General features: G+C 38.7%; 1 protein-coding gene across 2 annotated transcripts in view; it reads left to right on the top strand.

Annotated features, from left to right (window-relative positions):
* The window catches only part of LOC124615847 (PX domain-containing protein kinase-like protein), a 128,442-nt gene extending 111,969 nt beyond the window's left edge, over positions 1-16,473 (top strand). The window contains exon 10 of one of the 2 annotated variants that reach the window (XM_047143999.1): positions 13,472-16,473. In XM_047143999.1, the coding sequence (XP_046999955.1) occupies positions 13,472-13,620 (149 nt within the window). In that variant the 3' untranslated portion in view covers positions 13,621-16,473. The remainder of the gene's footprint in view (positions 1-13,471) is intronic. The other variant, XM_047144000.1, reaches the window with a different exon arrangement.
* The last annotated feature ends 219 nt before the right edge of the window (positions 16,474-16,692 follow it).

Here is a 16,692-nt window from a genome sequence, read left to right as displayed (position 1 = left end):
AATCTGCCAGGAAGTTTCAATATTTGTTTTGTTTCATTAATCTCTTATCAACCCTTTAAAAATTTAGAACTGACACCTCAACTGTGGACATTGCATCTGCTGCACCCTGTATGATTATAGATTTATTTATTAGTTTCATAAACATCTGCTCATGGATATGTTGACGGTATCCATTGTGGACATTACAGTAAGAGTTCTCTGGCCTTTATAAGTCAGTGACAAGTTGTTAAGAATTATTTTGAATTACGAAAATAAGTATTCCATGGCTTGTATTCTATTTCCACATATATTAATTGGAGTTACATGGCTTGTGTTTATAATTCTTCTTCTGTGTAACACCCCTTTCTGCTTCATTCCTCTAACACAATGTCAGAAGTAGGTACAGCTTGTTTTTCGTAGTAGTTATGTCTGTATTAAATGATGTAAAATAATTTTCTTGGCTTATATAAAATTTCTGTCAATGGCCTTGCTGCAGTGGTAGCACCGGTTCACATCAGATCGCTGAAGTTAAGACTGCAGGCTTGGCTAGCCGCGGTGCTGCGTGAGCATCCAGGTCTGCCGAATGGTGTACCAGTATGAAATGAGCGGTTTTTTTTCTTTTTTTTTTGTGAAAATGAAACACTAATTTTGAATTGAAAAGTAAAAATATTTTATTCAAAGTATTGACCATTGCTTTGCATACATTTTGATCACCTTTCTGGCAATTTGTGGACACCACGCCAATAGAAATGTTCGTCTTTTGAAGCAAAACAATCAGACACCCAATTTTCAACTTCTTCATAGGAATCGAAGTGTTCCTCAGCCAAGGCGTGTCCCATTGATGAAAACAAATGGTAGTCAGAAGGGGCCAAGTCTGGTGAATACAGCGGTTGGGGTAGCGGCTCCCAGCCAAGTGTTTTGATTGTTTGATTGTATCCTGAACCAGTTTTTCTTTGTGTGCAGGTGCATTGTTGTGTAGAAACATTACTTTGCATGTCTTCTGGCCCGTTCTGGTCTTTTTTTGATCAATGCATAGTTCAAATTGACCATTTGTTGTCTGTAGTGATTAGTATTCACAGTTTCACCAGGTTTTAGAAGCTCATGATAAACCACACCTTTCTGATCCCACCAAACACAGAGCATTGTCTTCTTGCCGAATCGATCTGGTTTTGCAGATGGTTGTCCCGGGTTAACCCATGATTTTTCCCGTTTAGGGTTCTTAAAATAAATCCATTTTTCATCGCCAGAACAGTTCAATGCGAATTTGATTTTCTTTCATGTCTTTGAAGCAAAATTTGGCAAATGGTTTTTCGGTTTTCGATCTGTCTTTCATTCAATTCATGTGGCACCCATTTTCCACACTTTTGGATGTTTCCCATAGCTTTCGAATGGTCAGAAATTTTGTTGTGCAACATTTAGCATTGCTGCCATTTGCTTCTAACTCAAAGTATCATCTTCATCCAATATTTCTTGCAATTCGGCATCTTCGAACTTTTTTAGTGGTCTTCCGTGTACTTCATTTCTTACATCAAAATCATTATTTCTGTACCGTTGAAACCATCTCTTGCATGTTGCTTCTGATAGAGCATGATCACCATATACCTCGACAAGCATTCGATGCAACTCTGCAGCACTTTTTTTCAAATGAAAACAAAAAATTAATGCTTTCCGCAAATCAACACTTTCTGTACAATTCGACATTGTTAACACGATGAAAACATATGATGTTGTTTGTTCCATGACTTGATGTATACTAAATATCTTTGATAGATGTCATACCAACCAACCAAAAAAAAAAAAAAATAAAGCTCATTTACAACAAATGTTCCCTATCGACACATTTGTATTTTAATGCTCATTTCATACTGGTACACCTGGTATACAAGTGGGGCGCGCTCAGCCCTTATAAGGAAAATTGAGTTGATTCAAAAACCACCTCCATGGGTGAGGCCACTAACACCTGCTTTTGCTGTTACGCTCGACCTGGGGGTGAGCCTATTCGAATCCTGGTGGTGGAAAACATTTTTGCTGCCAGTATTTGGCTCACAGGGGGCGGGGGGGGGGGGGGGGTGGGGGGGGGGGTGGAGGTGGTGGCGGCGGCATAAAATTCCAAATCACCAGACTTTGCGCCAGTGTGTTGGGTGTTGGTTTAGATACCAAACCTTTCCACAGTGTGTCATGAAGTGAGGGCATGTGACACTGTTGATGCTGATCTGCCCTTTGGATGGGGATTTTAAGTTTGATGGCCCATTTGGTGCTATTTGCAAGGAGTAGGCTATGTACTGGCACTGAGCTTCACCCTCTTCCTTCCATCATCATCATCATCATAATAATTATCATACAACACAAACATTACACTAAACACACACACACACACACACACACACACACACACACACAAAATACATACATGTAGTATTACAAATAATTAATGGATTATGTTGTAAACAAAATGAAAAAACTTGATTCAAAACCAACTGCTCCAGTCATGGAAACTGACAATAGCAGGGAAAGCAGCATGCTAACCACATGCCCCTTGACATCCGCATCCAGTGAGAAAGTGACACAGTGGTTGGATGGTACCATTGGGCCTTCGGAGGCACATTCAGATAGAGTTGTACAAAACCCATGTGAAGTATGTTGTCATTTGATTAATTTTGGGACATACGTATGGTTTGTGTGCTTTCATTGCACAGGGAGTTTAAGGTAAGCAGGCAAGTTCACTGCATAGTTGAGTTGCAGTCCAGAGTAGGACATCCTAAATTTGTTGCAGCATTTGTAGGCAGTTTTGATGCAGTCTTTTTATTATCCTTTTTGTGTTTGTGGAATGTGAAACTCTACAGATATATGAGCATGCATTTTGTAAATGTTTTGTATCTATTTTAGTGATAAGGAAAATAGGAATGAAATTGGATTAATGACGTACTTAATTGGGATATTGTTAAGCCTTAATTTTTCCAGAAATCGTGAGATTAGTATGTAATTGTCCTTTATTGTAATACATTATTTCTCCTTTGTGTGATTGCAGTAGTGGTGGTCCAGAAACTGTAAGCTTACATGTGGATCTTAGAATTTTGTGTATTGTGTGTGTGTGTGTGTGTGTGTATACAGGAAGGAAAGAAGATAAGGAAGGTGCTGGACTTTTAAAAAAGTGTTATTTTCACATTTGTTGCACTCTTTACAACAAAGAAATAGAATATATTCCAGCAGTGAAATGAATTTTTATGAACACTTTGAAAATGGGAGACACCAATACAGAATTCAAATTTATGCACGATACCATTTATTTTCTTTCAACATATGATGCGCTATCTTCAGTGGGTTTGTAATTTGTTTGTTTGTCTATATTGATAAGACCTTCAGAAGATTGCTTGTGTTAATAACACGTAAAGCTATTTCTAGAAGCATATTTGAACACGTAGGTAAAATGTATACTACACGTTACGGAGGTAAGCTGTGTACCATTCCATGGTCATATTGAAAATGAGGCATGGAAAACTGTTTTTGGAAATAAGAGAATAAAACATTTGATGTTAGTGCATATAAAAGATAGCAACTCCCTGGTCAGCATCTACAAGTGTATAACTTGTCTTTGTCTCTCCTGCAAAAAATTCTTCAACCCCCACCCCCCTTTTTTCACTTAGATGGCAAAAACTATCTAATAGCTAGTTGATTTTGATATTTTTTCATAGTATTTATAATCTTATGTGCTTCCTGTTACTTCTTTATGCAAATATTGTGGTTTGAAGCACATTTAGTTAATCTTCATGCTTTTTTTGTACTAATTTCTATACATACGTGATGTTTGTTTTTCATGAAAAATTTACAGCCAAATTCATAAACAGCTGGTCTCTTCTCCCTACTGCTAATGATAAATCAAACATAATAAAATAAATAACAATAGAGACTGGCTAGGATAATAAGACTTGGCTCCCGTGTCGGGTCCCAGTTCTGGGACTGGTTATGCTATTTTATTTCTATTTTAATCAGACAGTCAGGGAAATAATCTTACCATATGGGTATGTGTAAACTGTGGTTTAGTTTTACAAACTGAAGTCACAAGCAAATGATCATGAGATAGAGGTATTACACCTGTGGAGTGAAAGGGTAACCCAGTATGTATAGCTAAATTCAAATTGAAAACAATCAATTATTGACAAAATTATTTAATTGGATAGATAAAAAGTCTTACTCACCAAGCGGCAGCAGAACACACATATAAAAGACTGTTGTAATTAGCAAACTTTCGGAGCCAGTGGATCCTTCTTCAGGCAGAAGGGTTAAAGGGGAAGGAAGAATGGTGAAGGAAAAGGACTTGACAGGCCTAGGAAAAGGGGCAGAGTTTGGGAAAGTCACCCAGAACTGCAGGTCAGGGGAGACTTACTGTATGTGACGAGAAGGAAAGACTGATTATTGGGGACTGCATCAGAGGAGAATTTAAAACCTCAGAGCTTAAAGGTAGAAGACAGGGTAATATGCAACTCAGAGATTACTACTAAAACATTGTGCACGAGTTAATAAAAATGAAAAGCTAAGGGCATTGTACATAAGAGGTGGGAAGGGGGGCAGCGAAAAATAGACGGGAAAGACAAAGAATGATGTAGAAAATTAAATGAAGTGTAGCATAGAGTAGTTACAGTGAAAAAATGCTGAGATGAAACAAATTAATGTAAATGAGGCCCAGTGGGTGGCGAGAACCAAGGACATGTTGTAGTGTTAGTTCCCACCTGTGGAGTTCTGAGAAACTGGTGTCTGGAGGAAGAATCCAGATAGCGTATGTGGTGAAATAGGCACCGAGGTCACAAATGTCATGTTGTAGAGCATGCTCTGCAACAGTATATTGCGAGTTCCCAGTATACACCCTCTGCCTATCCCCCCTCATCCTAATTGATAATTAGGTGGTAGTCATGCCGATGTAGAAGGCCCAACAGTGTTTACATAATAGCTGGTATATGACATGTTGTTTAGCAGGTGGCTCTCCCTTTGATAGTATATGTTTTACCAGTTACAGGTCTATTATAGGTGGTGGTAGGAGGGTGCATAGGGCAAGTCTTGCAGCAGGGACAGTCACAGGGGTAGGAGCCATAGGGTATGGAGATGGGTGCAGAAGGAACATAGGGTCTGACAAGAATATTGCGGAGATTGGGAGGACGATGGAAAGCTTTTCTAAGTGTGGTGAGCTAAATTTCAGACAGAATGGCTCTCATTTTAGGGCGTGATTTTAGGAAGTCATGGCCCTGTCGAAGTAGCTGATTAACACATTCCAGACCAGGATAATACTGAGTCACCAGTGGTATGCTCCAAAGCAGTTTTTTTGGAGAGATCAGCAGTACCAGGATTGGATGTGATGGCCCGGGAAATTTGCTTTTTAACTAGGCTGGTGGGATAATTATGTGCAGTGAAGGCTGACATGAGAATGGTGGTGTGTATTGCTGTAAAGAATCTGCACCTGAACAAATATGTTTGCCTCAGATGCCAAGGCTGTGTGGGAGGGAACGTTTGACATGGAAAGGATGGCAACTGTCAAAATGTAAATACTGTTGTTTGTTAGTAGGTTTAATGTGGACAGAAGTGTGTAGCTGGCTTTTGGTGAGGACAAGATCAACATCAAGGAAAGTGGCATGGGATTCAGAATAGGACCATGTGAAATTTAATTGGGAGAAGTTATTCAGAGATTCCGGGAATTTTAGCAGGTCATCCTAACCATGAGTCCATATGGTAAAGATGTCATCAGTGTATGTAAATAAAACCAGGAACTAAAGACTTAAAGATCCCAGGAAAGTCCCCTCCAAGTGACCCAAGAAAAGTTTGGCGTTTTAAGAAGCCATCCTGTTTCCCATGGCCGTACCCCTGATCTGTTTGTATGTCTGCCCCTCAAAAATGATGTAGTTGTTTGTAAGTACAAAGTTGATTAAGGTGAGTAGGAAGGCTGTCATAGGTTTGTAATCAGGCAGGCACTGATTGAGGAAATGTTCAGCAGCAGACGGACCGTGTACGTGGGGGATGTTGATAGAGAAAAAGGTGGCATTAATGATGATAAGCAAGGTGTGTGGTGGGAGTGGAACGGGCACTGATTTCAGACGATCTAGGAAATGATTGGCATCTGTGATGTAGGAAGGGAGTCTTTGTACTATGGTTTGTAGGTGTTGATCAACTAAGGCAGATATATGTTCTGTGCTTTGAAGGCAGCAACTATAGAATGGCCAGGATGGTTGGGTTTGTAGATGTTATGAAGAAGGTAAAAGGTGGGGGTGTTGTGGTTTGAATGGAGTAAAAGTTTTTATGAATTAAGGTGTTAGTCTTTGTGAGATGCCTGAGGTTGTAAGGAGGAAGTGTAGGTCAGTTTGTGTCACAGGTATGGGATCTTGATGGCAGACATTGTATGTAGAGATGTCAGACAGCTAGCGTAAACCTTCACTAACATATGTTGAGTATGTTAATGAAGGTCCACGCGAGCTGTCTGACATCTCTACATACAGCATCTGCCATCGAGATCCCATCCCTGTGATTCAAACTGACCTGCAGTCCCTCCTTAAAACCTCAAGCCCATCACAAGGACAATCCATAGAACTTCTCACACCACCCAAACTACGCACCCCCACCTTTTACCTTTTTCCTAATATCCACAAACCCAATCATCCTGGCCGCGCTCTAGTGATAACATGTTGTGTTGCTTGTTCAGTTGCCTCTGGTTGGTTCCTAATCAATTCAGCAGCGCCCATTATGCGACGAAGCAGTTCATCTAATGTATTTACCTTGACTTTGTGCGCCTATGATTTCATCCAACCCCATAAACATAAATCTAAAGGTGTAAGGTCAGGTGATCTTGGAGGCCATATAGCACCGCCACGCCCAATCCAGCAATTAGGGTAGGTGCGGTTGAGATGGTCCCTCACATGTAAGGTAACATGTCGAGGGGCACTGTCATGTTGAAAGTACATTCCAGTTCACTTGGGTAAAGGGATGTCTTCCAATAGTTCCACAAATGAATTTTCCAAAAAATGCAAGTACCTCTTCCACTGATTGATAATAAATGGACCTACCAAAAGGTTACCAATCCTGCCACACCAAACACTGATGGCAAAACGAACTTGGAAATTGCTATCCACTGAAGCGTGTGTATGTTCCCATGACCATCGATGATTATTGTGTGTGTTGTTTATTCCATGTCGTGAAAACTAGGCTTCATCAGTGAATAGTATGTATGGAAGCAAATGACTATTCTCAATTACCCAGTGACAGAATTGAAGTCATGGGGCATTGTCGCCAACGTGGAGATTTTGGACATGCTCTATGTGAAATGGATACAGGTTTTCCGCGTGTAATGTTTCCCATACAAGTGTCTGTGGGACATTCATACACAGGAACATTCTTCATATGCTCGTACTGGGACTTCGCTCAACACTTGCGATAATTTGTTCCTGTTATTTCAAAGTTAGTTGACATGCACGCTCAGGCGAAAAATGTCTACTTGTATACTGTTGCATGCAAAGTGATAAACTCTTTGGTAAACACCGTGTGATGAGGTAATCGCCGAGTCAGAAAGCGCCTGTGGTATTCTTCTCTTGTAGCAGTAGCACTACCATCACAGAAGCCATAAACATAACCCATATCTGCATACTCCACATTACTGTAGATGTGTGGCATTGTTAGCAGCACTTGTACAAACACAGTTAACACCATACACTATACAGCTAACTGATTTGTCGCCGGTATACTACACAATGTGGCTTACACGGCACAACTGCACAAATAACGGGTGATTGTACTACGTACGTTATGACCATAATACGTGGTAGGCTACATAGTGTAAACATTGCATGTAAAACATGGCTTGTATCCGTGCATTGTTTGCAAGAAAATCATGCTACGGTCCAGTAGCATTGCGTATATGTTCATGTTGTGCGCACCAATTTTGTAGAAATAAAGTTCCTTTCAATACTCGTACCTCCCTAACAAAGGATTTGTGGACCTATGTTCATATAACATTTTTTATTCAGGATTACTTATACTATTACTGTTTAAAATATTGACCCTTACTCCCAAAACACCATGTATACCAACATCCCCCACGTACGTGGTCTGTCTGCTGCTGAACATTTACTCACTCAGCGCCCGCCTAATTCCAAGTCTATGACACCCTTCCTACTCACCTTCATCAACTTTGTACTTACAAACTACTACTTCACCTTTGAGGGGCAGACATACAGACAGATCAGGGTACAGTCACGGGAACCAGGATGGCTCCTTCCTAAGCCAACCATTTCATGGATTGCTAGGAGGGAATTTACTGGGATCCGTAAGTCTTCAGCCCCAGGTTTGGTTTAGATACATTGATGACATCTTTACTGTATGGACTTATGGTGAGGCTGGCCTGCTAAAATTTCTGGAATCTCTCAACACCTTCTTCCAATTAAATTTCACATGCTCCTATTCCGAATCCCATGCCACTTTCCTTGATGTTGATCTTGTCCTCACCAAAAGCCAGCTACACACTTCTGTCCACATTAAACGTACCAGCAAACAACAATACTTACATTTTGACAGTTGCCATCCTTTCCATGTCAAACGTTCCCTCCCACATGGCCTTGGCTTCTGAGGCAAACGTATTTTGCTTACAAGGGAACCTTCCCATCGCACCCCCCTCAGATTTAGTTACAAGTTGGCACAGTGGATAGGCCTTGATAAACTGAACACAGATCAATTGAGAAAACAGGAAGAAGTTGTGTGGAACTGTGAAAAAATAAGCAAAATATTCAAACTGAGTAGTCCACGGGTCGCATAGGCAACATCATGGACAAAGTGAGCCCAGGAGCGTCGTGGTCCTGTGGTAGCGTAAGCAGCTGCTGAACGAGAGGTTCTTGGTTCAAGTCTTCCCTCGAGCGAAAATTTTATTTTCTTTATTTTCACATAGTTATTATCTGTCCGTTCATTCATTGACGTCTTTTTTCACTGTAATAAGTTTAGTGTCTGTGTTTTGCGACCGCATCGCAAAACTGTGCGATAAGTAGACGAAAGGACGTGTCTCTCCAATGGGAAGTGAAAACATTTGATTGCAAGGTCATAGGTCAACCGATTCCTCCACAGGAGAAAACATCTGATATATTCTATACGACAGTGGTGACGGCATGTGCGTCACATGACAGGAATATGTTGTCGAGCCACCTAACTTGTACACTTGGCGAAGGGGTAAAAAGATTCTTCTACCTTGCCCGATTTAGGTTTTCTAGTGGATATGATAATCACTCCCAAAAAAGTGATGAAAACATAACAGTTTGTCACATAAACAAGAAATAAAAATTTAAACTTATCACTCGATGGAAGATTTGAACCAAGGACCTTTTGTTCCGCAACTGCTCACGTTACCACGAGACCACGGCACTCCTGCATTCCCAGTGTCCTTGACGTTGCCTATCTTCCCATGAACTACTCAGTTTGTATATTTTGCTTATTTTTTCACAGTTCCACACAACTTCTTCTTGTTTTCTCAATTGATCTGTTTTCAGTTTTTCAAGGCCTATCCACTGTGCCAACTTATAACTAAATCTGAGGGGGGTGCGATGAGGAGGTTCCCTTGTTAGATGCAGACTCTTTACGGCAATACACACCACCATTCTCACGTCGGCCTTCACTGCACGTAATTATCCCACCAGCCTAGTTAAAAAGCAAATTTCCTGGGCCATCACATCCAATCCTGGTACTGCTGATCTCTCTACAAAACAGCTTTGGAGCACACCATTGGTGACTCAGTATTATCCTGGTCTGGAATGTGTTAATCGGCTACTTCGACAGGGCCATGACTTCCTAAAATCACGCCCTAAAATGAGAGCCATTCTGTCTGAAATTTTGCTCACCACACCTAGAAAAGCTTTCCATCACCCTCCAAATCTTGGCAATATTCTTGTCAGACCTTATGTTCCTTCTGCACCCATCTCCATACCCTATGGCTTCTACCCCTGTGACTGTCCCTGCTGCAAGGCTTGCCTATGCACCCTCCTACCACCACCTATAATAGCCCTGTAACTGGTAAAACATATACTATCAAAGGGAGAGCCACCTGCTAAACAACCTGTCGTATAGCAGCTATTATGTAAACACTGTTTGGCCTTCTACATCGGCATGACTACCACCTAATTATCAAGTAGGACGTACGGGCATAGGCAGAGGGTGTATACTGGGAACTCGCAATATACTGTTGCAGAGCATGCTCTACAACATGACATTTGTGACCTCGGTGCCTATTTCACCACATACGCCATCTGGATTCTTCCCCCAGACACCAGTTTCTCAGAACTGCACAGGTGGGAACTAACACTACAACATGTCCTTGGTTCTCTCCACCCACCTTGCCGTAATTTACATTAATTTGTTTCATCTCAGCATTTTTTCACTGTAACTACTCTATGCTTCACTTCATTTAATTTTCTATATCATTCTTTGTCTTTCCCATCTATTTTTCACCGCCCCCTTCCCACCTCTGTTATGTACAATGCCCTTAGCTATTCATTCTTATTAACTCGTGCACAATGTTTTAGTAGTAATCTCTGTGTTGCATATTACCCTGTCTTCCACCTTTAAGCTCTGAGGTTTTAAATTCTCCTCTGATGCAGTCCCCAATAATCAGTCTTTCCTTCTCGTCACATACAGTAAGTCTCCCCTGACCTGCAGTTCTGGGTGACTTTCCCAAAATCTACCCCTTTTCCTAGACCTGTCAAGTCCTTTTCCTTCACCCTTCTTCCTTCCCCTTCAACCCTTCTGCCTGAAGAAGGATCCACTGGCTCCAAAAGCTTGCTAATTACAACAGTCTATTATATGTGTGTTCTGCTGCCGCTTGGTGAGTAGACTTTTTATCTATGGAATTAAATAAATTCAAATTAACACTATAGTAGGGGGAGGAATAGAAGACATAGTCGCTGGAGAATATAGGCTTGATAGTAGGAATGAGAGAGGAGAAAGATTCTTAGAGTTCTGAAATAAATTTCATGTATTAATGGCAAATACATTCTTCAAAAATTGTAAGAGGAGGGGGTATACTTTGAAAAATCTTGGCAGACACAGGAAGATTCTTTCTGGATTACATCAGGGTGAAAGAGAGATTCTGAAATCAGATATTGGTTTGTGATTGATACTCAGTACTCAATGGGTATTCAGATCACTGCTTTGTATAATAAAGAATAGGCTGAAGCTTAAGAAAATTGTCAGGATGAACCCATGTGTGGGGTAATGAAGTGTTGAGCAATGGTACCATGGTCTATCAAACAATGGAAAATCCAGGATGGAATGTAACAATATTAGAGAAGGAAAGTTGCTACTAACCTTATAGTGGAGATGCTGAGTTGCAGTAGGCACAACAAAAAGACTCACACAATTACAGCTTTCGGCCATTAATGCCTTTGTCAACAACAACAATAAAACACACACACACACTCACACACACACACACACACAAACGCAACTTGCTCTCAAGACTACAGTCTCATACAACTGAAACCAACTGAAAGTGTCTGCATGTGTGTCTATTGTTGACAAAGGCATTAATGGCCAAAATCCATAATTGTGTGAATCTTTCTGTTGTGCGTATCGCAACTCAGCATCTCTGCTACATCGTGAGTCACAACTTTCCTTCTCTAATATTGGTATCATGTATTTGAAGGACTCCAGAACTGTTGATACTAGAATAATGACTACCACAGTAAGCAATTCAGTTGAGGAGGAATTCGCATCCCTAAAAAGAGCAGTCACAGAAAATGGACAAACCGATCTTGAATCACAAAAAGAGATGCATGAATTCTGTGTTCAGTCATTAACATTTCTAAAACAAAATAAATGTGTGGGGAGGGGAGGAGGACATTCAATGTGGATGTCTAGCTACTTTGGGATTTGGAATATTCGGGTCCTAGGACAGTAATGACATCAATAGATTTTTGATTACAGACTTAAGTAAATATAGAATTAAGGAATATGTGTCAAAAAAATATGTTCAGAGCTATGTTAAGTCTGTGGTGACTATGTGCCTCTCTCTCTCTCTCTCTCTCTCTCTCTCTGTGTGTGTGTATGTGTGTGTGTGTGTGGGGGGGGGGGGGGGGGGCGCAGGCGGGTGGGCACATCACACAAATCAGGATTAACTCAGCACAAAATGCCAATGTACTAATATTGGACACTGAGGATACTTCCATGCTACTGACCGTAGCCTTTCTTTGAATGATTGTGCAACTTGTACAGCAGAATTGGGTGGCTATTAAAAAATCTTATGATCAGGACTGTCATGGCATCTTGTTGAAGGAAACTGAAGACCCACTTGATGATCACTAAACTTTGGCACATAGAGGGTCGTTGTTAAGGTATAGATCTGGGGTGTTGTAGTCTACTCCAATCAGAACGTCTGAAACAGTAGAGGGAGCAATGCCACAAGCTGTGTGGTGCAGCTGTTAGTGTCACTGGCTACCAGGTTTAGGCTCTCCAGTTCGAGCATGACCACCAGCAATCATTTGTTGTGCAATGTTTATCATTTTTGGGGAAGATTTTCAAAATTTCTTATGTTTACAATGTTTGTTTTTTCTGGAATATTAAATGTTTGTACAAACGAGAGCATCCTCTCTCCAGGAAATCAGTTTTGTTCTGTTCTAACTGTGTGTTGGTGTATATAACAAATATGCTTTCAGTGCTAAGTGTTGTACTTAATTGACGACCCAGCATTTGGATTTGGAGTTGATTCTGGTTATGATGTGACAATAGTATCAGTTAAGTCTGTCAGCTCTGTATGATGAAAACGGAACAAGTTATCACAAATTTGAGTTTTATCTTAACCCTGACATCATCCAATGTGTTGTCACGAAAACAGCATTCCAATATTGTCCTAACATAGATAATACAGGTTCGTCATGTTTTTCGTTATCTATTTTCAATTTTCTGTCGTAGGCCGTGTTTCTGTCTTTACCACACCCATTATTCCCATCTCAATAAATTATTCATTTCTCATTTTAACATTTCTTTTATATTTCAATCTTTGCTGTTTTCTTGCCTTGTTTCTTTACCCCCTCCTGCTCTTTTCTGTCTTCTTCTTCTTCTTCTTCTTCTTCTTCTTCTTCTTCCTCTTTCTCCTCCTCTTTTCTTTCAGTATAAAAAAATCAAGTAAGTCCAAAATAATGTGTAAAATTGTGTCTTACTTATATATATATATATATATATATATATATTTTTTTTTTTTTTTTTTTTTAAATCTATCATTTTCATTGTATTGTAGCTTACCGTCTTGTCTTGACCACCTGTCTCTCCTGCAACATGTTGTTTCGACCCATCTTGTTTACTATAACCCTTTCCACATGTGTTAATGGTGAAGCTAACACCTTATCCTGAAAAATATTTCTTTTGTGTGTGCATTGGCTAGCAACTGATTCTTAAGTAGCAATAAATTATCTTTAAAGGGTTAAAATTTATTATTTGTATCTTTTGTGTAACATATCGTGTCTGATTACTCAACTAATGTGTTCAGGACCCTCTGAATCATCCCACTCCACATCAGTCGCCATGGATAGCAGCCGGTCTGCACTCCTTGGGTCGATTTGCAACTTTAATAAGGCAGCACTACGACATATTGAGTCACCAGAAGCATCAGACAATGTTGGTCGTGTACTGCGATAATATCTTGGCCAGAACAAGTACCATAACTTTCATCTTTGACAGTACATTTACATGGAGAAGTGAGATGAAATGAGAACTAGCATGTTTTGTTCTTGTCAAACAATGAATCTTCCGTTTTTTTATGTTGGCATGTACAGCTATTTTCTCTCTTAAGGTCTATTTATTTTCATATAATGTTTAATGTGGAAATGCCTTGTGTAAATAATGGCGCAATATATTGAAGGAAAGCAAAGTAAAGCTTTATATGTAAACTACAAATTCTGTGTGACAGGAATGTTAGAATGCTCCATTTCCAGCCATGAGGTCCACTGTCTCATTGACAACAGAATCTCACGTTACACTTTCAGTGAAAAACTAAATTGTAATTTGCAAATGCTTTGGTTGACAAAATTGCTGTTCACTGATTGAAAGCCCATTGACAGAGTATAGTATTTTATAAATGACATTTTTAATATATGTAGTATGTGAACTGATTATTCGTTGTATGTAATCTGTTGGTTTTCTCCTATATTTCTTTCATTTCTATAATTCCCTTTGTAATTGTAGTTTTTCTTAAATTTATAGTGAAACTTGACTATTGTATGTATTGCAATAATTTTGTGCTCACATTTTGAGTAAGCAGTATGTAAGTTCCTTTCTGCATGATTGTTTTTTTCATTATTTTAGACCATAATTAGTAGTTTGACACAAAAACTTTACCTTATATTTTCCAAATATTTGGATAATCATTGTTAATTGAACAATGTTATATTATTTAGTCTCTTGAGGGGCAGTATTTCTGTAAACCTAAATTTAAATGTTTCTTTGCTTCTTTGTTCTGGTGCTATAATTTTTGTGTAACCATTTCTTTTATAAATTCCTATGTCACTTATTTTATATTGCATGCATTTTAAATTTTGACTGCAAGAAGTACATAATTATACATAACCTCAGCAAAATGAACCTCCTTAAAACACCCCAACATGTATTTCTTTTATGCAAAAGTACAAAATTACCAGCAGGAAAATTCATTTTGTTGATTTGGACTATTAATCATTTACCATTGAAATTAATCCAAAATGTACACTGAATAAGCCATTGTTTAAATTGCAGTCATCAATAGCATTCTTTTCAGACTATTTTTACTTGTTTTGAGGCTTGTTCTGTCTATTCAATATAAAATTCAATAGTCCTGTTTGAAATAATCCTGATATAGTTTTGCACTATTGCTCATTGCTTTCCCCTTCCTCTCTTTCCACTAATTTGGGATTACCCTCAAAGCATCCAAGTTGCATATAAGAGATGCATGATTGTGGACATTACTCAGTACAACCAGAAGAAAGGTTATTCAAATGAAAACCTATTACCTGTTGTATAATATGGCAGTATGGCCTGGAAGGGACTTGGAGAAATTACTACACATATTTCCATGGTACTTGCATAGTATTTCTGAAATGTACAATAACAGTCTTTCTTCTTGTGCATTTTATTCTCAGGCTAAGAATCATATTTGTGTAACAGTGTGCAGAAAAAGTAATTGTTCTCTCACTGATGCTAAGGGATTCCAGCTTTCACCAGGTCACTGAGAAATTACGAATCTGCCCCTGTGGTTCTGTTCTTATGTGTAAGATCTACATTAATATTATGATGAAATAGTAGCCACATATATCTCATATACGTTATATCACTAAAAAAGTGAAGGAATCTTGCAGACCATAAAAAGAAAACAGGCCAGTATTATGGCTGTGTTAAAATTAATCCTGTATTAAGTCTTATAGCATTAACATATTTTGGAGTGCCTGAGGAGCCAGCATGATGCAAAAGTATTTTCTTTTGGATTTTGTGTCTGTTGTATTAGAACTTTGTTGTGTGTTCAGTGACTTTGTAGTTTCTCACAAGTGTCACATTTGTGCATCAAGTAGTAAGATCTATTCAGAGACTATATTTTGTTACTGTGTGTACGTGTAAAAATGTTACTTTTCTTTTTTAAATGAAATAATCATCATGTTAACCAGAAGTTCCGATATGGTCTGTAAAAGCCCTGCAGCTAAACAGAAATGTAATACGTCTGCAGACAGACATATTGAAAAAAATGCAGTTTTATATTTTTCTTCCTTTTGTTCTGTAGGATATTTTAGATCTGTGATGATATGTTGTTACCAAAGAGTGACTGACAATGGGAATGATTTAGGGTATTCTGTAGAAGGAACTGACTTGCAGAATGTGTTCCAAGTCTGATGAATGAAGTGTATATATATATATATGTATATTGTGTGTGTGTGTGTGTGTGTGTGTGTGTGTGTGTGTGTGTGTGTGTGTGTGTGTGAGGGAGGGGGAGGGTGAGGGTTGAAAGTAGGAGGAGAGCATGATGAAAAAGAAAAAAAAATTATGTTTATTTCACTTTGCTGTAATTTGAACTTTTTTTTTGTGCTCATATGCGATGTACATTACAAATAACAAGGGGCACTTGAAGGAATTTTGGAAGTAATTGTTAAAACATATAATTCAAATGGTTACTTGTTACTGCGTTATAGTATCTTTATATCAGTGTGTATTTGTGCCAAAAATATTGCTTTAATTGTGAATATTGTAAAATGTGCAAGAATATTTTCTTTAAGAAACTATATGACTAGTCATGTTTATTTAAACTGGAGTGGGGGAGATGGTATTTGAACTGCGTCTCACAATTCTTGGGTAAGAGAAAACACCTGTTGACTTTGTGCATATTGTTTTTGCTTGTAGTTTTCATATTTTAATGTATGAGGTTACTGCATTGTATGATCTTTATAAATTGTTGCTACTGTTAATTGTTATTTTATTGTAAATTGCTACTATATAGTTACTAAATAATTCAGATTACTATTTCATTAACAATGAATTCCTTTCTATTCTTCCAGTATTCATGTACAATTCCTAGTCCTCCTTTGTTTACACAGTATGATTAACAGATTTTGTCCATGTGCTTGTAATATACTGCGTACACCCAGTCATACATTGTTGGAAAGATTTTTTTTTTCATAATTAATAGACAATATTACATTATCTGATCAGAAGTGTGCAGGTACCGTTGTATAATGAGAAATTGACCACTAG

Source organism: Schistocerca americana, chromosome 5 (assembly GCF_021461395.2).
Source record: "Schistocerca americana isolate TAMUIC-IGC-003095 chromosome 5, iqSchAmer2.1, whole genome shotgun sequence".
Lineage (NCBI taxonomy): Eukaryota > Metazoa > Arthropoda > Insecta > Orthoptera > Acrididae > Schistocerca > Schistocerca americana.
The sequence above is the reverse complement of the archived record's forward strand: the minus strand, read 5'-3'. Positions and strand labels throughout refer to the sequence as shown.